Source organism: Oncorhynchus clarkii, chromosome 13 (genome assembly GCF_045791955.1).
Source record: "Oncorhynchus clarkii lewisi isolate Uvic-CL-2024 chromosome 13, UVic_Ocla_1.0, whole genome shotgun sequence".
NCBI lineage: Eukaryota > Metazoa > Chordata > Actinopteri > Salmoniformes > Salmonidae > Oncorhynchus > Oncorhynchus clarkii.
The window spans coordinates 60350914-60373054 of NC_092159.1; the positions used below are offsets into that span (position 1 = coordinate 60350914).

Sequence of the window (22141 nt, forward strand, 5' to 3'; positions counted from 1 at the left end):
TCTCCCATCTAATCTGTGTCTCTCTCATCCCTCTCTCCATAGTTGATAGCGGAGCTGCAGACGTCAGTGTGTGGTGCTAAGGAGGAGGGCTTGCGGCAGCAGCAGGAGAAGGAGAGACAGTTGAAGGAGGCTACAGCTCGCTGGGATGATGAGAGGAGGCAGATGAGCCGCCACACAGACACTAAGAACAAGGTAAAGTTTCATGGACATTCTGCAAAGGACACTACTATATAGTAGACATCAGTAGTGCACGCCACAGTCTGTTAAAAGACACTACAAAGTGCACACTACTGAGCCTCAAGGTAAAGGATAACCCCACTGGATATCTGTCCATCTCCCAAACTGTCACTGTTGATCATTACTACGTTCTTTATTGTGTGGATGACATTTGTCAATGTCCAAGATGGCAGACATCTTTTCTTGTGTTTACCAGTTAGTTGGGTTAGGATATAATACAGTTCAATAGAGTACAGGCTCAGCTGAATCAACATCAGAGACACAATGTAATATTACATTTGATTAAATAGTGGTTGTCCAAAACTTTAGTTGAAAAACAGCAAGCGAGAGAACATGGGTAAGTTGACATATAAATATGTCCCAAGATGTACACCCATTGGTTGAGAGAGAGGAAGGTGATAATTGCAAGAGTGAGCTCATAGGTTGAACAGTCAGCGTGAGGAATGTGCATTACTGGGCCGTGCTGATTGGCTAAAGGTAAATAGGTGAATGACATTCCTCACATGGCTAACAGGAAACAGGAGAAGAAACAAGACGTCATGCTGAAGAGATGTTTGTCTTCATTCCCACTATGCCCGTAGAATAGAAAACAAAGTGAATTGTGTTCTGCTTACAGGAGGAAGTGAAACAAGCATTCAGACCAGCCTTCCTGATTGAACTGTTGTGAACTACATTACACTGTGTAGGTGGTTGGTTAAGGCTGAAGCTCCTGCTTGGCTTAAAGCCCTCAGTTCTCTGGCCCCCCTCAGTGTCAGTAACCAGCCAGTCTGAGTCCCAGGGAGGGGCCGACTGGCTGGTTAACTTACACCCCAGCCCAGACACACTCAGTTCCCCGGTCTGGCCAGAATACTTTTATAGACTAGACACACTCCTTTGTGAGAGGGCTTTAAACCCGGGGTCACAGTTGAAATGTATGTGCTTTGTCATATTTTATGATGGGTTTCAACTCTAACCCCCATACTCTGACACACACATACACTCTAACCCCAATACTCTGACACACACATATACTCTAACCCCCATACTCTGACACACACACACACACACACACACACACACACACATACACTAACCCCCATACTCTGACACACACACACACACTAACCGCCATACTCTGACACACACACTAACCCCCATAGTCTCTCTCTCACACACACACACACACACACACACACACACACTAACCCCCGTAGTCTCTCTCTCACACACCCGAATAACGCACACACACTCCTGGGTTTGGTGGTTGGGAGGCTCTTTAAGTGTCTGGTATGTTCTCTGTCTGGGTTGAGACAGTCCTTTAAATCAGCCTGCTACTGCTGCAGCTCTCTTTATGTATCTTCCTGAGCAACCCCTCTCTTTATGTATCTTCCTGAGCAGCCCCTCTCTTTATGTATCTTCCTGAGCAACCCCTCTCTTTATGTATCTTGCTGAGCAACCCCTCTCTTTATGTATCTTCCTGAGCAACCCCTCTCTTTATGTATCTTGCTGAGCAACCCCTCTCTTTATGTATCTTGCTGAGCAACCCCTCTCTTTATGTATCTTGCTGAGCAACCCCTCTCTTTATGTATCTTCCTGAGCAACCCCTCTCTTTATGTATCTTCCTGAGCAACCCCTCTCTTTATGTATCTTGCTGAGCAACCCCTCTCTTTATGTATCTTCCTGAGCAACCCCTCTGTTTATGTATCTTCCTGAGCAACCCCTCTCTTTATGTATCTTCCTGAGCAACCCCTCTCTTTATGTATCTTGCTGAGCAACCCCTCTCTTTATGTATCTTGCTGAGCAACCCCTCTCTTTATGTATCTTGCTGAGCAACCCCTCTCTTTATGTATCTTCCTGAGCAACCCCTCTCTTTATGTATCTTCCTGAGCAACCCCTCTCTTTATGTATCTTCCTGAGCAACCCCTCTCTTTATGTATCTTCCTGAGCAACCCCTCTCTTTATGTATCTTGCTGAGCAACCCCTCTCTTTATGTGTCTTCCTGAGCAACCCCTCTCTTTATGTATCTTCCTGAGCAACCCCCATACTCTGACACACACATACACTCTAACCCCAATACTCTGACACACACATATACTCTAACCCCCATACTCTGACACACACACACACACACACACACACACACACACACACACACACACACACACACACACACACATACACTAACCCCCATACTCTGACACACACACACACACTAACCGCCATACTCTGACACACACACTAACCCCCATAGTCTCTCTCTCACACACACACACACACACACACACACACACACACACATACACTAACCCCCATACTCTGACACACACACACACACTAACCGCCATACTCTGACACACACACTAACCCCCATAGTCTCTCTCTCACACACACACACACACACACACACACACACACACTAACCCCCGTAGTCTCTCTCTCACACACCCGAATAACGCACACACACTCCTGGGTTTGGTGGTTGGGAGGCTCTTTAAGTGTCTGGTATGTTCTCTGTCTGGGTTGAGACAGTCCTTTAAATCAGCCTGCTACTGCTGCAGCTCTCTTTATGTATCTTCCTGAGCAACCCCTCTCTTTATGTATCTTCCTGAGCAGCCCCTCTCTTTATGTATCTTCCTGAGCAACCCCTCTCTTTATGTATCTTGCTGATCAACCCCTCTCTTTATGTATCTTCCTGAGCAACCCCTCTCTTTATGTATCTTGCTGAGCAACCCCTCTCTTTATGTATCTTGCTGAGCAACCCCTCTCTTTATGTATCTTGCTGAGCAACCCCTCTCTTTATGTATCTTCCTGAGCAACCCCTCTCTTTATGTATCTTCCTGAGCAACCCCTCTCTTTATGTATCTTGCTGAGCAACCCCTCTCTTTATGTATCTTCCTGAGCAACCCCTCTGTTTATGTATCTTCCTGAGCAACCCCTCTCTTTATGTATCTTCCTGAGCAACCCCTCTCTTTATGTATCTTGCTGAGCAACCCCTCTCTTTATGTATCTTGCTGAGCAACCCCTCTCTTTATGTATCTTGCTGAGCAACCCCTCTCTTTATGTATCTTCCTGAGCAACCCCTCTCTTTATGTATCTTCCTGAGCAACCCCTCTCTTTATGTATCTTCCTGAGCAACCCCTCTCTTTATGTATCTTCCTGAGCAACCCCTCTCTTTATGTATCTTGCTGAGCAACCCCTCTCTTTATGTGTCTTCCTGAGCAGCCCCTCTCTTTATGTATCTTCCTGAGCAACCCCCATACTCTGACACACACATACACTCTAACCCCAATACTCTGACACACACATATACTCTAACCCCCATACTCTGACACACACACACACACACACACACACACACACACACACACACACACACACACATACACTAACCCCCATACTCTGACACACACACACACACTAACCGCCATACTCTGACACACACACTAACCCCCATAGTCTCTCTCTCACACACACACACACACACACACACACACACTAACCCCCGTAGTCTCTCTCTCACACACCCGAATAACGCACACACACTCCTGGGTTTGGTGGTTGGGAGGCTCTTTAAGTGTCTGGTATGTTCTCTGTCTGGGTTGAGACAGTCCTTTAAATCAGCCTGCTACTGCTGCAGCTCTCTTTATGTATCTTCCTGAGCAACCCCTCTCTTTATGTATCTTCCTGAGCAGCCCCTCTCTTTATGTATCTTCCTGAGCAACCCCTCTCTTTATGTATCTTGCTGATCAACCCCTCTCTTTATGTATCTTCCTGAGCAACCCCTCTCTTTATGTATCTTGCTGAGCAACCCCTCTCTTTATGTATCTTGCTGAGCAACCCCTCTCTTTATGTATCTTGCTGAGCAACCCCTCTCTTTATGTATCTTCCTGAGCAACCCCTCTCTTTATGTATCTTCCTGAGCAACCCCTCTCTTTATGTATCTTGCTGAGCAACCCCTCTCTTTATGTATCTTCCTGAGCAACCCCTCTGTTTATGTATCTTCCTGAGCAACCCCTCTCTTTATGTATCTTCCTGAGCAACCCCTCTCTTTATGTATCTTGCTGAGCAACCCCTCTCTTTATGTATCTTGCTGAGCAACCCCTCTCTTTATGTATCTTGCTGAGCAACCCCTCTCTTTATGTATCTTCCTGAGCAACCCCTCTCTTTATGTATCTTCCTGAGCAACCCCTCTCTTTATGTATCTTCCTGAGCAACCCCTCTCTTTATGTATCTTCCTGAGCAACCCCTCTCTTTATGTATCTTGCTGAGCAACCCCTCTCTTTATGTGTCTTCCTGAGCAGCCCCTCTCTTTATGTATCTTCCTGAGCAACCCCCATACTCTGACACACACATACACTCTAACCCCAATACTCTGACACACACATATACTCTAACCCCCATACTCTGACACACACACACACACACACACACACACACACACACACACACACACACACACACACACACACATACACTAACCCCCATACTCTGACACACACACACACACTAACCGCCATACTCTGACACACACACTAACCCCCATAGTCTCTCTCTCACACACACACACACACACACACACACACTAACCCCCGTAGTCTCTCTCTCACACACCCGAATAACGCACACACACTCCTGGGTTTGGTGGTTGGGAGGCTCTTTAAGTGTCTGGTATGTTCTCTGTCTGGGTTGAGACAGTCCTTTAAATCAGCCTGCTACTGCTGCAGCTCTCTTTATGTATCTTCCTGAGCAACCCCTCTCTTTATGTATCTTCCTGAGCAGCCCCTCTCTTTATGTATCTTCCTGAGCAACCCCTCTCTTTATGTATCTTGCTGAGCAACCCCTCTCTTTATGTATCTTCCTGAGCAACCCCTCTCTTTATGTATCTTGCTGAGCAACCCCTCTCTTTATGTATCTTGCTGAGCAACCCCTCTCTTTATGTATCTTGCTGAGCAACCCCTCTCTTTATGTATCTTCCTGAGCAACCCCTCTCTTTATGTATCTTCCTGAGCAACCCCTCTCTTTATGTATCTTGCTGAGCAACCCCTCTCTTTATGTATCTTCCTGAGCAACCCCTCTGTTTATGTATCTTCCTGAGCAACCCCTCTCTTTATGTATCTTCCTGAGCAACCCCTCTCTTTATGTATCTTGCTGAGCAACCCCTCTCTTTATGTATCTTGCTGAGCAACCCCTCTCTTTATGTATCTTGCTGAGCAACCCCTCTCTTTATGTATCTTGCTGAGCAACCCCTCTCTTTATGTATCTTGCTGAGCAACCCCTCTCTTTATGTATCTTGCTGAGCAACCCCTCTCTTTATGTGTCTTGCTGAGCAACCCCTCTCTTTATGTATCTTCCTGAGCAGCCCCTCTCTTTATGTATCTTCCTGAGCAACCCCTCTCTTTATGTATCTTCCTGAGCAACCCCTCTCTTTATGTATCTTCCTGAGCAACCCCTCTCTTTATGTATCTTCCTGAGCAACCCCTCTCTTTATGCATCTTGCTGAGCAACCCCTCTCTTTATGTGTCTTCCTGAGCAGCCCCTCTCTTTATGTATCTTCCTGAGCAACCCCTCTCTTTATGTATCTTCCTGAGCAGCCCCTCTCTTTATGTATCTTGCTGAGCAACCCCTCTCTTTATGTATCTTGCTGAGCAACCCCTCTCTTTATGTATCTTCCTGAGCAACCCCTCTCTTTATGTGTCTTGCTGAGCAACCCCTCTCTTTATGTATCTTCCTGAGCAGCCCCTCTCTTTATGTATCTTCCTGAGCAACCCCTCTCTTTATGTATCTTCCTGAGCAACCCCTCTCTTTATGTGTCTTGCTGAGCAACCCCTCTCTTTATGTATCTTCCTGAGCAGCCCCTCTCTTTATGTATCTTCCTGAGCAACCCCTCTCTTTATGTGTCTTGCTGAGCAACCCCTCTCTTTATGTGTCTTGCTGAGCAGCCCCTCTCTTTATGTATCTTGCTGAGCAACCCCTCTCTTTATGTATCTTGCTGAGCAACCCCTCTCTTTATCCCTTCCTATTCCCTTCTCCCTTTCAAGTTATTTCCATGTTTTCTCCTTCCTCATTCCTTCCCTGTCTCTGCACTCCTTGCACATTTTCCAAATTCCATCCATTTGCCGTGGATTTCAGGGGTTTGTTCAATAAGTTGTTACAGATCAAATACATAGAATGATTGTTTTTATGTGGACTTGAGGACAGTGGGTCCATTCTGTGCAGAGCATTTCTGTATTCAACACCTTATCGGATAAACCTCTGCGCCATTCGAATAAATGGCATGCAGCATTCAAATAACGTCCCTGCAACCTTCTGCCCAGCTGAACTAGCCCCTATACAGGATCAGTTATCTGACCTGGGACGGGAAACTCCAGTAGCCAGACAGTGACACTGTGGTAGTTGTCTGGGTGTGTCTCTCTCTAGTTTAATTGGCTGTTGTGTCTGGGATGGAGGTTTATTTTTAAAGGCTCTCTGCACTGTTTTTAGGAGCAGTCTTCCATATAAATCCTTTCCTCCAGACACCCAGTCCCCTCTCTCCCCCGTAGCCCAGTGAGGGGCACTCATTTCTGGGTAGGCTCTGCAGGAGGCCGGCCTGCCCCTGGTTAAATAAGCCACCCGGCGGCTCCGCACCACCACACCTAGAATGTGAGAAATGCCACGTGTTGCGATCCGAACACCTCTGTGGCTGACTGACAGTGTGGGGTAATACAGGGCTGGTCTGGACTGGTCCAGTCTCTGCCCCTGGAGTCTGGATTCTTCTGCTGCTGTAGCTTTCTCTGGTCAGACAGACACATTCCAGATACACACATACATGTTACCTCTCTCTCACACACACACAATATGTCACACAAACTCCCTGTGTGTGTATGAGGCAGCAGCCCAGGCTGTGTGTGTGTGTCTCCTATCTCCAGTGTTAGCAGCAGACAAAGCTCTGTCTATTATCTATCTCCTCATTATTACCATCCCACAGTACTAACCACCCACTAATGGGCTTCCAATTAACCAATGACTTGTTGATTAAAGTCCAGGCACCACAGAGAATGAGAGGAGGGAGGGAGAGAGAGACGGGTAAAACAGAGAATGAGAGGAGGGAGGAGGAGAGAGATGGGTGAAACAGAGAATGAGAAGAGGGAGGAGGAGAGAGACGCGTTAAACAGAGAATGAGAGGAGGGAGGGGGAGAGAGACGGGTGAAACAGAGAATGAGAGGAGGGAGGAGGAGAGAGACGCGTTAAACAGAGAATGAGAGGAGGGAGGGGGAGAGAGAGACGGGTGAAACAGAGAATGAGAGGAGGGAGGAGGAGAGAGACGCGTTAAACAGAGAATGAGAGGAGGGAGGAGGAGAGAGATGGGTGAAACAGAGAATGAGAGGAGGGAGGAGGAGAGAGACGCGTTAAACAGAGAATGAGAGGAGGGAGGAGGAGAGAGACGCGTTAAACAGAGAATGAGAGGAGGGGGGAGAGAGACGCGTTAAACAGAGAATGAGAGGAGGGAGGAGGAGAGAGACGGGTGAAACAGAGAATGAGAGGAGGGAGGAGGAGAGAGACAGGTGAAACAGAGAATGAGAGGAGGGGGGAGAGAGACGCGTTAAACAGAGAATGAGAGGAGGGAGGAGGAGAGAGACGGGTAAAACAGAGAATGAGAGGAGGGAGGAGGAGAGAGACGGGTGAAACAGAGAATGAGAGGAGGGAGGAGGAGAGAGACGCGTTAAACAGAGAATGAGAGGAGGGGGGGAGAGAGACACGTTAAACAGAGAATGAGAGGAGGGAGGAGGAGAGAGACAGGTGAAACAGAGATTGAGAGGAGGGAGGGGGTGAGAGACGGGTGAACAGAGAATGAGAGGAGGGAGGAGGAGAGAGACGGGTGAAACAGAGAATGAGAGGAGGGAGGAGGAGAGAGATGGGTGAAACAGAGAATGAGAGGAGGGAGGAGGAGAGAGACGCGTTAAACAGAGAATGAGAGGAGGGAGGAGGAGAGAGACGCGTTAAACAGAGAATGAGAGGAGGGGGGGAGAGAGACGCGTTAAACAGAGAATGAGAGGAGGGAGGAGGAGAGAGACGGGTGAAACAGAGAATGAGAGGAGGGAGGAGGAGAGAGACAGGTGAAACAGAGAATGAGAGGAGGGGGGAGAGAGACGCGTTAAACAGAGAATGAGAGGAGGGAGGAGGAGAGAGATGGGTAAAACAGAGAATGAGAGGAGGGAGGAGGAGAGAGACGGGTGAAACAGAGAATGAGAGGAGGGAGGAGGAGAGAGATGCGTTAAACAGAGAATGAGAGGGGGGGGAGAGAGAGACGTGTTAAACAGAGAATGAGAGGAGGGGGGGGGCGCGTTAAACAGAGAATGAGAGGAGGGAGGGGGAGAGAGACGGGTGAAACAGAGAATGAGAGGAGGGGGGGGAGAGAGACGCGTTAAACAGAGAATGAGAGGAGGGAGGAGGAGAGAGACAGGTGAAACAGAGAATGAGAGGAGGGAGGAGGAGAGAGACGCGTTAAACAGAGAATGAGAGGAGGGAGGAGGAGAGAGACAGGTGAAACAGAGAATGAGAGGAGGGAGGAGGAGAGAGACGCGTTAAACCGAGAATGAGAGGAGGGAGGAGGCGAGCAGCAGAGAGAGATGGGACAGAGAGTGCATGTGTGCGTGCACTCGTTTTCACCCGTGTGTGTGTTTGTTTGTGCTCATTCATGTGTGTGTGTGTGGAGCGCGGAGTGTGTCGTTGGCCCGTTTGGTGCCGGTGGAACTATCACGTCGCCCGCTGACACTGTTTCCTCGCTGCTCACTTCAAAGGCTGGATTATGAAAGCTGAAGGGGCTGAAGACAATGGTGACGGGGAGAAAATAACATCAAAGTGGCGGCACAGACATCTGAATGTAATAATCCCAAAACAGTTGTTGTCTGTGGTATCTTATGTCCCTTCTGCCCTCTGACCAGATGAAACTGCTTTTAGCCTTATTTCTAGTTTAGTACCACTGTCTCCACGGCTGTAACCTCTAAAGAGAGGACGGGTGAATAGGCATCTCATGGTAGGACTGTCCCGAGCCTGCCTGTTCTGTGTGGATCCAGAGGATCACAGGCCAGATACAAACTGTGTCAGATATGACCACACGGGATGATTTGTAAGTCCCTCCACAATGATTTGACCAGAAGATCTGAGCGGTGCCAAGTAGCAGCTCTGTTATGGCAAGACACAATGATTGAAGTCATAATAAATGTAGATCGAGATGAGTCTTCTCATTCCTGTTCTAACTTCCTCCCTCTCACTGAGTCGGAACTCACTCCCCTCTGATCCCAGAAACACCAGTCATTAGCAGTAATTGGCTGGCCCAAACAACGGGTTGTTCCTGAAGGTTAATAAAACCTGTTATTATGTCATTATTGTGACACCCTTATGTAGACCTCATTTACATTTTAGTCATTTAGCCACTTGCAGTAATGAGTGTGTACATTTTCCATACTTTTTTCTTGTAATCAGGGAGTTAAAGAGCCTTCCTGTACGGCATCCACAGCCTGAAGTCACTGCAAGGCTAAGGACACCAGACAAACAAGCCCTAAAAATATATGGATGAGTCACATAAGCAGATATAACCTAGAAAATTGTGTGCGAAATGACCGTGTCTTCTAGGGTCCTCGGGCTCCACTGCTCCAGAGACAATATCTGCATCTGAAGGAGAAGTCACCCGCTTTTCATCCCCCCATCCAGGGCTTGAGAAAGGTCTTGTCCTGGGGCAGAGACAAGTGGTGAGTCCTCCTGTTCTGAGGGTTTCTCAGGTTCCTTGTACGTGACAACGTCTGGGGTTGATGAATCTGGATTGGTACCTCTTGAGGATGTGTCCTTTGCTAGGGATGCTCCCTGGTCCGTAGGTTCTGTCTCCAACATGCCACTTTCATCCAGGCTCAACTTCACACCAATGTCCATATCCCCACCATCGTCCCCTTCCTCAATAGATATGACATGTGACACACTGTAGATCCTGGAATGTAAATGTAATGTAAAATTACCCTTATCTACCAGGCAGCTCTCTCTCTCTCTCTCTCTCTCTCTCTCCATCTCTCGCTCTCTCTCCATCTCTCGCTCTCTCTCTCTCTCTCTCTCTCTCTCTCTATCTCTCGCTCTCTCTCCATCTCTCGCTCTCTCTCTCTCTCTCTCCATCTCTCGCTCTCTCTCCATCTCTCGCTTTCTCTCTCTCTCTCTCTCTCTCTCTCTCTCTCCATCTCTCGCTCTCTCTCCATCTCTCGCTCTCTCTCTCTCTCTCTCCATCTCTCGCTCTCTCTCCATCTCTCGCTCTCTCTCTCTCTCTCTCCATCTCTCGCTCTCTCTCCATCTCTCGCTCTCTCTCTCTCTCTCTCTCTCTCTCTCTCTCTCTCCATCTCTCGCTCTCTCTCTCTCTCTCTCCATCTCTCGCTCTCTCTCTCTCTCTCTCCATCTCTCGCTCTCTCTCTCGCTCTCTCTCTCTCTCTCCATCTCTCGCTCTCTCTCCATCTCTCGCTCTCTCTCTCGCTCTCTTTCTCCATCTCTCGCTCTCTCTCTCGCTCTCTCTCCATCTCTCGCTCTCTCTCTCTCTATCTCTCACTCTCTCTCTCTGTCTGTGCCTGTCTGTCTGTCTGTCTGTCTGTCTGTCTGTCTGTCTGTCTGTCTGTCTGTCTGTCTGTCTCTTTCTCTCATTCTCTTTGTTTCTCTCTGATATGATCCACCCATCCACAGATGAAAGAAAGAGAGGGATGAAAGGGAAGTAGGAAAACAGGAAGTGATGTTGATGTCACACCACTCAATGCCCACACTACCCAGGGAGGGAGGGAGCAGGGCGTGTCGTTAGAGGGACTGGAGGCTCTGAGTCCATCTCAAGTCTATAGTGGTTTCCTCACCTCTAACACCTTGAGTCTTGTCATACATGTCAAACAGGAGGGTTAAGGTTCTCTCTCCTTTCCCCTGTCATTTCCTCTTTCTTCTCCCTGTCTCTTCTTCTCTCCCTCCTGCCCCCTCTGTCACACACACATACATGTTCACCTCCGGCTGCCAAAAGGGAGAGCCGGTTGATGAATAAACAATGGTACCCGCCCATAGTGGCACATTGCTCCTCTTTGATCCACACTGCTGTTCCTGCTCCCCTCAGCAACACTTCCTGTCTCTGACACACACACACACACACACACACACACGTCTGAGTCAAGACCATGTCTCTATCTCTGTCTCACACGCTCACACACACACACATTTTCCTGCTGCTATTTTAATACCACAGTGAAACTGACACCCATGGACAGTGTGAGATGTGTGTATATATACAGTGCCTTGCGAAAGTATTCGGCCCCCTTGAACTTTGCGACCTTTTGCCACATTTCAGGCATTTCAGTGCAGCAAACTCTCTCCAGAAGTTCAGTGAGGATCTCTGAATGATCCAATGTTGACCTAAATGACTAATGATGATAAATACAATCCACCTGTGTGTAATTAAGTCTCCGTATAAATGCACCTGCACTGTGATAGTCTCAGAGGTCCGTTAAAAGCGCAGAGAGCATCATGAAGAACAAGGAACACACCAGGCAGGTCCGAGATACTGTTGTGAAGAAGTTTAAAGCCGAATTTGGATACAAAAAGATTTCCCAAACTTTAAACATCCCAAGGAGCACTGTGCAAGCAATAATATTGAAATGGAAGGAGTATCAGACCACTGCAAATCTACAAATACCTGGCCGTCCCTCTAAACTTTCAGCTTATACAAGGAGAAGACTGATCAGAGATGCAGCCAAGAGGCCCATGATCACTCTGGATGAACTGCAGAGATCTACAGCTGAGGTGGGAGACTCTGTCCATAGGACAACAATCAGTCGTATATTGCACAAATCTGGCCTTTATGGAAGAGTGGCAAGAAGAAAGCCATTTCTTAAAGATATCCATAAAAAGTGTTGTTTAAAGTTTGCCACAAGCCACCTGGGAGACACACCAAACATGTGGAAGAAGATGCTCTGGTCAGATGAAACCAAAATTGAACTTTTTGACAACAATGCAAAACGTTATGTTTGGCGTAAAAGCAACACAGCTCATCAACCTGAACACACCATCCCCACTGTCAAACATGGTGGTGGCAGCATCATGGTTTGGGCCTGCTTTTCTTCAGCAGGGACAGGGAAGATGGTTAAAATTGATGGGAAGATGGATGGAGCCAAATACAGGACCATTCTGGAAGAAAACCTGATGGAGTCTGCAAAAGACCTGAGACTGGGACGGAGATTTGTCTTCCAACAAGACAATGATCCAAAACATAAAGCAAAATCTACAATGGAATGGTTCAAAAATAAACATATCCAGGTGTTAGAATGACCAAGTCAAAGTCCAGACCTGAATCCAATCGAGAATCTGTGGAAAGAACTGAAAACTGCTGTTCACAAATGCTCTCCATCCAACCTCACTGAGCTCGAGCTGTTTTGCAAGGAGGAATGGGACAAAATTTCAGTCTCTCGATGTGCAAAACTGATAGAGACATACCCCAGGCGACTTACAGCTGTAATCGCAGCAAAAGCTACAAAGTATTAACTTAAGGGGGCTGAATAATTTTGCACGCCCAATTTTTCAGTTTTTGATTTGTTCAAAAAGTTTGAAATATCCAATAAATGTCGTTCCACTTCATGATTGTGTCCCACTTGTTGTTGATTCTTCACAAAAAAATACAGTTTTATATCTTTATGTTTGAAGCCTGAAATGTGGCAAAAGGTCGCAAAGTTCAAGGGGGCCGAATACTTTCGCAAGGCACTGTATATATACACACTAAATGTGCAAAACTATTTCCATGACATAGACTGACCAAATAAATCCAGGTGAAAGATATGATCCCTTATTGATGTCACTTGTTAAATCCCCTTCAATCAATGTAGATGAAGGGGAGGAGCCAGGTTAAAGGATTTTTAAGCTTTGAGACAATTAGACATGGTTTGTGTATGTCTGTCACTCAGAGGGTGAATGGGCAAGACAAAAGATGTAAGTGCCTTTGAACAGGATATGGTAGTAGGTGGTAGGCTCACTGGTCTGATTGTGTCAATAACTGCAACACTGCTGGGTTTTTCACATTCAACAGTTTCCCGTGTGTATCAAGAATGGTCCACCATCCAAAGGACATCCAGCCAACTTGACACAACTGTGGGAAGCATTGGAGTCAACATGGGCCAGCATCCCTGTGGAACACTTTCAACACCTTATAGAGTCCATGCCCTGACAAACTGAGGCTGTTCCAAGGGCAAAATATTAAGACTGATGCCTCAGAGGGGTGTGTGTGTGTGTGTGTGTGTGTGTGTGTGTGTGTGTGTGTGTGTGTGTGTGTGTGTGTGTGTGTGTGTGTGTGTGTGTGTGTGTGTGTGTGTGTGTGTGTGTGTGTGTGTGTGTGTGTGTGTGTGTGTGTGTGTGTGTGTGTGTGTGTGTATATATATATATATATATATATATATATATATATATATATATATATATATATATATATGCGCATGCATGCCCGTGTGGTGCTGGTTGATTGATGAGTTTTCCTGGCGTGGGCAGATTCCCAGAATCATTTGATCCCGTTATCACAGGAAGTGAGGGAGATAACATTCCAGAATACCACGTGAGAAACCCATTACAGGAAGGTGTCATAATACCAGTATAGTCTCTGTACTACAATATCGAGGTGAAAGCCCATGAATCCTTTACACTAGTGGGAATTGACTTTTATAGAATTTGAAATGTTTGGTACAGAATAAATATGAAATGTATAACCATGGTAGCAATTGAAAGGAAACCGTTTGGAAAATGATTAGACCAAAGGTGAGGACACAACAGTTCACCTGACACAAGACTGATTCCAAATATTACGCTGCTGATTTCATGTGCTTTCTACTTTTACTGTACTTTTCCACATTTGTTGACAACTAAATCTTAAACTATTTTGGATGCATTCAGTAACATGAGATTATTCTATTCCTGGAAATAGAATAATGTTGTGTAGCTGCAACATAAGACCCCAAAAATATTTTGAGTGAGAGATCTAACTGGTGTTTCCAAGTGACCACACACCTCTACAATGTGTGCACAGTTCCTAAGCACATTCAATGCAGGTAGTTTTTTGATCTCTCCTAGCTGTGTTGTTGAAGAACTAGAGCAAGTTGTTTTGTTTGGAACACAACCCTCCCCATCCGCCATCACACAATTACTGTTGTTGTTTACGCTGTTGTTGTTTACGCTGTCCAAAACCAGTCCGTTAGAAATCACAATCTGGGATTTCATCATTTGAACACTCGTTCTATTGGCAACATGACTAGCTAAGTTATAAAATACGGTGTTACAGGGTTAGGCTTTCACAGGGCAATTCAGGGAAACAGATCATCATTTTGGTGAGCATAGAAAGGAGTCACCAGTACATTCAGGTGCGTGTGCTGCGGCAAATGTTCTTCACAATAGACAAGCAGGCTCGTTGTGTTCAGAACAACCCAGAACAACGCCATGTCATCTTGTAACTGTACTGTAAACATCATGATTAATAACGTTGACACTGTATATGACATGAGTTTTATGATTTGGAGATGTGAAGTTTACATTTGGACCTCAACGTCTCATCTTTGAAAATATATCAAGTCCTCTTCGTTTACAGCATTCTCCTCACTCAGACAAAAAGAATGGCCCTCGCGCTTGTCGCGCTCAAGCTCAAAATGGCTGTTAGTCAAAACACATACAGAGCTGTGAAGTGCAGAGCCAGAGCTCTGACGTCATGTATAGCATGTTACTGTACAGCCACTATGTTCCAATTTAGGCGCTTATTAGTGTGCAAATCTGCCATTTTGAAGCCGTATATACGGGTGCGAGTGTAAAGGGCAACAGTACAGTCGACTCTTGATAAATGGCTTGGGACTCTCTTGAACGCCTGCAATAAACTTGGATGTATGCACGAATACAGTATGTACAAGCGTTTTCCTATTCCCTTTCAACTGTGACACTATAGCCGGCAGCACCTGGAGGTGACAGAGGTACCGAGAGCAGGGTTCTTCCTCTGGGAGTGTGGCTTAGCTGCAGCAGGTTTACTTTATTACAAACCTACACAGTAGATCTCTCCATCACGCTATCAATTATCTCTTATTTTTCTCTGTTCTATTTTGATAGGCTCAGGCCACAGTGACACACACACACACACACACACACACTATGCCCATCAAAAGGGCTTTAAAGAGCAAACCCCAATCTCTCCTTTACATCCAGACATCAGAAGCCACGCATGACGCAAACCACCACTCTCTTTCCCTCCCTCTTTCTCTCTCATACCACAGTCATTTCGAGGTAGTTTGGTAATCACACGTGTACACACACATGTAGTTACACCCACACAGACTGAATTGTGAGTGTGTGTGGGTACAATTGGTGGCGTGTCTCTGTGTGTGCATGTTTGGCCGTGCATGTGTACATTTTGTATTGTGTGCGGGCATGCACTTTGCCGTGTGTGTCTGTGTGATCTAGCTGCCCTGAGGCTGTGCCGCCAGTTAGAGGTTCCTCCTGCAGCAGTCAGTCTGCAGTAGTTCTGCCTAGCTAACTCTTCAATTCAATGTCATTTAGCAGACACTTTTACCCAACGTGACCTACAGTCATGCGTGCATACATTTGTTATGTATAGGTGGCCTCGGGAATCGAACCCACTATTCTGGCATTGCAAGAGCCATTACCAACTGAGCTACAGAGGACCACCTCAGGGTCATCAGAGTATCTCTTTAATCTGACTCTGAGAAGCTTTCTGACAGCATACTGCAAATAGAAACATGAAGACAACCACTGCTGCTTTCCTTCCCCTTCTTCTTCTCTCTGCTGTTGATTTTAGTTCACCCGAGGGAAGCGTATTGGCCTTATCTTTGCAGGAGGAGACCACCCAGGAAAGATGACTCAGGTGTGTGTGTGTGTGTGTGTGTGTGTGTGTGTGTGTGTGTGTGTGTGTGTGTGTGTGTGTGTGTGTGTGTGTGTGTGTGTGTGTGTGTGTGTGTGTGTGTGTGTGTGTGTGTGTGTGTGTGTGTGTGTAATTTTGTTTGATTTTATACTCACCTTTAGAACTTGTGTTAATATTAAGGCATGCCTGTACCTGTATGAAATGCTTTGAGGAGTGTGTTGGTTTATGTGTGTGAGGTAATGCTTTGAGGAGTGTGTTGGTTTATGTGTGTGAGGTAATGTTTTGAGGAGTGTGTTGGTTTATGTGTGTGAGGTAATGCTCTGAGGAGTGTGTTGGTTTATGTGTGTGAGGTAATGTTTTGAGGAGTGTGTTGGTTTATGTGTGTGAGGTAATGCTTTGAGGAGTGTGTTGGTTTATGTGTGTGAGGTAATGCTTTGAGGAGTGTGTTGGTTTATGTGTGTGAGGTAATGCTCTGAGGACTGTGTTGGTTTATGTGTGTGAGGTAATGCTCTGAGGAGTGTGTTGGTGTATGTGTGTGAGGTAATGTTTTGAGGAGTGTGTTGGTTTATGTGTGTGAGGTAATGCTTTGAGGAGTGTGTTGGTTTATGTGTGTGAGGTAATGCTCTGAGGAGTGTGTTGGTTTATGTGTGTGAGGTAATGCTTTGAGGAGTGTGTTGGTTTATGTGTGTGAGGTAATGCTCTGAGGAGTGTGTTGGTGTATGTGTGTGAGGTAATGTTTTGAGGAGTGTGTTGGTTTATGTGTGTGAGGTAATGCTTTGAGGAGTGTGTTGGTTTATGTGTGTGAGGTAATGCTCTGAGGAGTGTGTTGGTTTATGTGTGTGAGGTAATGCTTTGAGGAGTGTGTTGGTTTATGTGTGTGAGGTAATGCTCTGAGGAGTGTGTTGGTGTATGTGTGTGAGGTAATGCTTTGAGGAGTGTGTTGGTTTATGTTTGTGAGGTAATGTTTTGAGGAGTGTGTTGGTTTATGTGTGTGAGGTAATGCTCTGAGGAGTGTGTTGGTTTATGTGTGTGAGGTAATGCTTTGAGGAGTGTGTTGGTTTATGTTTGTGAGGTAATGCTTTGAGGAGTGTGTTGGTTTATGTGTGTGAGGTAATGCTCTGAGGAGTGTGTTGGTTTATGTGTGTGAGGTAATACTTTGAGGAGTGTGTTGGTTTATGTGTGTGAGGTAATGCTCTGAGGAGTGTGTTGGTGTATGTGTGTGAGGTAATGCTTTGAGGAGTGTGTTGGTTTATGTTTGTGAGGTAATGCTTTGAGGAGTGTGTTGGTTTATGTGTGTGAGGTAATGCTCTGAGGAGTGTGTTGGTTTATGTGTGTGAGGTAATACTTTGAGCCCAACTTCCACTTTAGAGAGAAGTACACTGCTGATACAGAGGGGAGAAGGCCCTTCCAGCAGTGGCCCTGCCGTCCTCCTCTTCCTCATCTCCCTTTTTTCTCCCTCTCCCTTCTCTTCTCCAGCTTCTCTCTTGCTCCTCCCACATCTCCCTATACCGCTCCTCCTCTTCCTTCCCTCTCTCTCCTTCCTCATCCTCCACCTCTCCCCCCTCATCCTCTCCCTCAGGAAATAGAATTTGCCACGTCTGTTGATTCCAGTCTGGATCGCTGAGACCATATCACCCTAACCCATCTGGAGACACTTTGGAATTATCCTCCATAGAAAATCACGCATTCACAGGCAGATAGAGAGGAAGAAGGAGAGAGGGAGGGATGGAGAGAATGAATGAGTGTGTGTGAGAGAGAAGGAGAGAGATGAAGATAGAGATGGATCACAGATGTAGCATCTGGGAGAGGCTCTAACCATAACACTTCTTCAAAGTTTTGGGGAAACAGATGGGGTATCTAAGGTGTATCTAGGATCAACCAGGGGTGGGGAATCTGGATGGCCTCTGGGTGAGATCTGTGCAGTGGGAGCAGGTTTGGGAATGGGGAGGATGTTTCTTCTCAGTAAGGTTCCATGGATCAGGCCCTGATCCAGTCCTATCCCTTCAGAACAGTGAGAGAGGCTGAGCCTAGAGATCTGTGCCCAGGGGGAGAGCAGGATCACTGGGGTAACCAGACTGAGGAGGGACTCTCCTGGTCCTCAGGCTATGGTACAGTAGTATGGAGTCTGGATGGAAGGATCACCCATATCCTCCACAACAGTTGAATTGGATCTATTCTATTGAATCTTGTGTTTATATTCTATAGAATTTTTGAGGAACAATCAAGGAACTATCTTCAGATACTACAACTCTATTGTCCTAGACAGACCGTCTCTTGTTCCCAAATGGCACCCTATTCCGTAATATATAGTGCACTACGTTTAATCAGAGTTCAAAAGTAGTGTGACAGATCCAGACCCACTTCTGATAATCCTGGGAGTATCTGAGTCCCTAAACGGATTAACCAACCCCCAAAAACAACTAATCTCTTATGGTCTCATTTCGGCAAAAAAACTAATCTTGTTGTTTTGGAAAAGGAGGGAAGCGCCCTCTACCAAATTATGGCTCAGTGAATTGGCAAACACTGTACACTTAGAAAGAATTAGATATATTCTGAACAATAAATGATCAACATTTGATCAAATCTGGCAGCCTTTCCTCTCCTACTTGGACGAGTCGGCGCTGTGAATTTGTACTTATTATCGCACTCTCAATTGTAATATTTTAATCTACCTTTGGGCATGTGCTGGCCCTGCCACCCATGTGCTGGCCCTCCCACCCATGTGCTGGCCCTGCCACCCATGTGCTGGCCCTGCCACCCATGTGCTGGCCCTGCCACCCATGTGCTGGCCCTCCCACCCATGTGCTGGCCCTCCCACCCATGTGCTGGCCCTCCCACCCATGTGCTGGCCCTCCCACCCATGTGCTGGCCCTCCCACCCATGTGCTGGCCCTCCCACCCATGTGCTGGCCCTGCCACCCATGTGCTGGCCCTGCCACCCATGTGCTGGCCCTGCCACCCATGTGCTGGCCCTCCCACCCATGTGCTGGCCCTGCCACCCATGTGCTGGCCCTGCCACCCATGTGCTGGCCCTGCCACCCATGTGCTGGCCCTGCCACCCATGTGCTGGCCCTGCCACCCGAGCAGTTGGGTATCTATGTTTAGAGGAGAATTGTATACCTGTCTTGTATACCTATATACCATGTGTGTTTAATAAAAAATATTTGAGATAAAAAAATATCAAAAAAGTAGTGTGACCAGATATCAAAAGAAGTGCACTACATAGGGAATAGGGCTTGGTTGGAGACTTATCCCTGATTATTTTTAACTTTAGGAGATGATGAGGATGGATCAAATCAAATGTTACTTGTCACAGATACATGTATGTGATGGTGATCAGTGAAGAGGCCTGGAGGAAGGTCTGTCTGATTCATACAGGGATTCCATTATGAAGCCATGGAGTCATTCATTATCATGCATCTATTAATGATTCCTTCCAGGACTGATGCGTTTGTGCAGTGATGCTCTGGCCCTGTAGTGTTTCATCAACCAGATGAAGAGATCAGAGTACAGTCAGCACGCTCTTCATCTCTTCCCAGAAGCCTTCACTCAGACGTTCAGGAAACGCTGTGTCATGGTGCTGGGAATGGGGAAGGGGGGGTCAGGGGGCCCCAGAGGGGGTGTGACATGGTGGGGTAATTGGGCTATCCTCAGGGGGGAAAGTGTGTGTGTGTGTATGAGAGAGAGAGAGAGAGTTTCATTCTCTACACCCTTGCTATTCCTATCCCAGAGTTCTGCCACCTCACACATAACCTCTGTGTGTAACATCACATAGTTCACACAGTTCATATTAAACATGCTACAAAGTCCATGAACACAACACCCCAATTACAGTAATACGTGACCAGAAGCTAAAACGTCCATGAACACAACACCCCAATTACAGTAATACGTGACCAGAAGCTAAAACGTCCATGAACACAACACCCCAATTACAGTAATACGTGACCAGAAGCTAAAACGTCCATGAACACAACACCCCAATTACAGTAATACGTGACCAGAAGCTAAAACGTCCATGAACACAACACCCCAATTACAGTAATACGTGACCAGAAGCTACAAAGTCCATGAACACAACACCCCAATTACAGTAATACGTGACCAGAAGCTAAAACGTCCATGAACACAACACCCCAATTACAGTAATACGTGACCAGAAGCTAAAACGTCCATGAACACAACACCCCAATTACAGTAATACGTGACCAGAAGCTACAAAGTCCATGAACACAACACCCCAATTACAGTAATACGTGACCAGAAGCTAAAACGTCCATGAACACAACACCTCAATTACAGTAATACGTGACCAGAAGCTACAAAGTCCATGAACACAACACCCCAATTACAGTAATACGTGAACAGAAGCTAAAAAGTTCAAGCCTTAGACTAGCAATCAAACAATCTTCAACTGATGAAATGTGAGGCAAGTTGGATACCGTAAAACTTCAATGAATAGTTTGGGCGTTTATTTTCTTTAATAATCACTAAACACAACCGTCACGTATTAGAGACAGGCTTCTATTTCCTTAATGCACACAGCTTTTTCTCAATAACATTTTGAAAAGACTACTACACTGTTTATTGTGACCAGTATGGCCAATGTAAAGATTATAATAACAAAGATAAGCAAATCAGACTTGGAAAGGCTGCCTATCTGTCACGTCTGCTCCCGCTCCTCCTCTCATTATTACACACACCTGCCACCATCGTTACGCACACCTGGACTCCATCACCTTCCTGATGACCTCCTCTATATCTGTCACTCCCTATGGTTCTTTCCTCAGGTCTTATTGTTCCTGTTTATATGTTTCATGTCTCTATGCAACTTGTGTTTCTTGGTTTTTTCCATGTTTGTTTATTTATTAAATTCCCTCCCTGTACTTGCTTCCCGATTATTAGCGTTCACTATCAGACCCCCATTTCCGTGCTTCAGCACCATACATTTTTTGGTGGCACCATGGCTGGCAACGATGACAGAATAAAATCACATAACATTTGAGTGCACATGACCGTGAGAATATCAGATCTGTGTCCATGGTAAGCTCCTAAACAGTTTTGTCACGCCTATTCCCGCTCCAGCGCTCGACGTCACCAGTCTACTAACCACCTGCTCCCCATCATTACGCACACCTGCTCTCCATCATTACGCACACCTGGACCTCATCATCACCTTGATTACCCTCCCTTTATTTAGCCCTCAGTGCCCTCATCAGGCAGTATTGGTTTTGGTCACGTCCAGTACGCTTCTCCTGTTTTGTTTATCTGCCTTTTCTTATTCATTAAACTCCCCTTCTGCATCTGCTTCCTGACTCCCAGCGTATACGTTACACATTTAGACCAATCGTTTATTTGGAACTGCCGTCTATTTGGAACAGCCGTTTGTTTGCTGAAATGTGTGCAGATGCCCGGCTAATTTAAGTTTTATGGTAATTGTAAACAAGTCAGTTGGAATGAAGTGCTTGACGTGATCAGAAGGAAGCAGAGAGGACCGTGACTGGAGAAGACGGAGCCTGATTAATAGAGTAACATCAACCAGTATCATATTCATCTGCCAATACACTTATTCACCTCATCCAGTGAGTCTCCGTGGTAGAGTCCCAAATGGAACCATATTCCCTATTTAGTGCACTACTTTTGACTAGGGCCCATAAGGAATTGCCCACGGTACTGGTCAAAAGTAGTGCACTAGATAGAGAAAAGGGTGTCATTTGGGCGACACACTGTGTTGACTTAGAACAGGAAGGGTCCAGTTCTAACAGCGGAAAGCAGACGGATCCTTTTAATGAATTAATAAACAGAACCACTTGGAAGAGGAATGTGTGCTGGCGGCTGCATCAATCATTCCTAAAGTTACTTTCAACCATGGACATTTGACTGAGCTTTGACGTCTGTTGTTGTCTCATAATATTGTGCGATGGGATAGACAGTTTGAAGAAAGATAGTTTGATGTAACACTTTATCTTAAGTTAACCCTGATACCCATGTAACTACACTGTAGTTAGTAAAAACCTTGTAGGTACATAAAGTGTTACCCAACATTTCT

The 22141-nt window shown here is 46.1% G+C and overlaps 1 protein-coding gene across 1 annotated transcript in view; it reads left to right on the top strand.

Annotated features, from left to right (window-relative positions):
* LOC139365186 (centrosomal protein of 112 kDa-like) overlaps window positions 1–22141 on the top strand; it is a 158661-nt gene that overhangs the window by 117166 nt on the left and 19354 nt on the right. The window contains exon 15 of the mRNA XM_071102639.1: window positions 43–192. Within this exon, the coding sequence (XP_070958740.1) occupies window positions 43–192 (150 nt within the window). The remainder of the gene's footprint in view (window positions 1–42; window positions 193–22141) is intronic.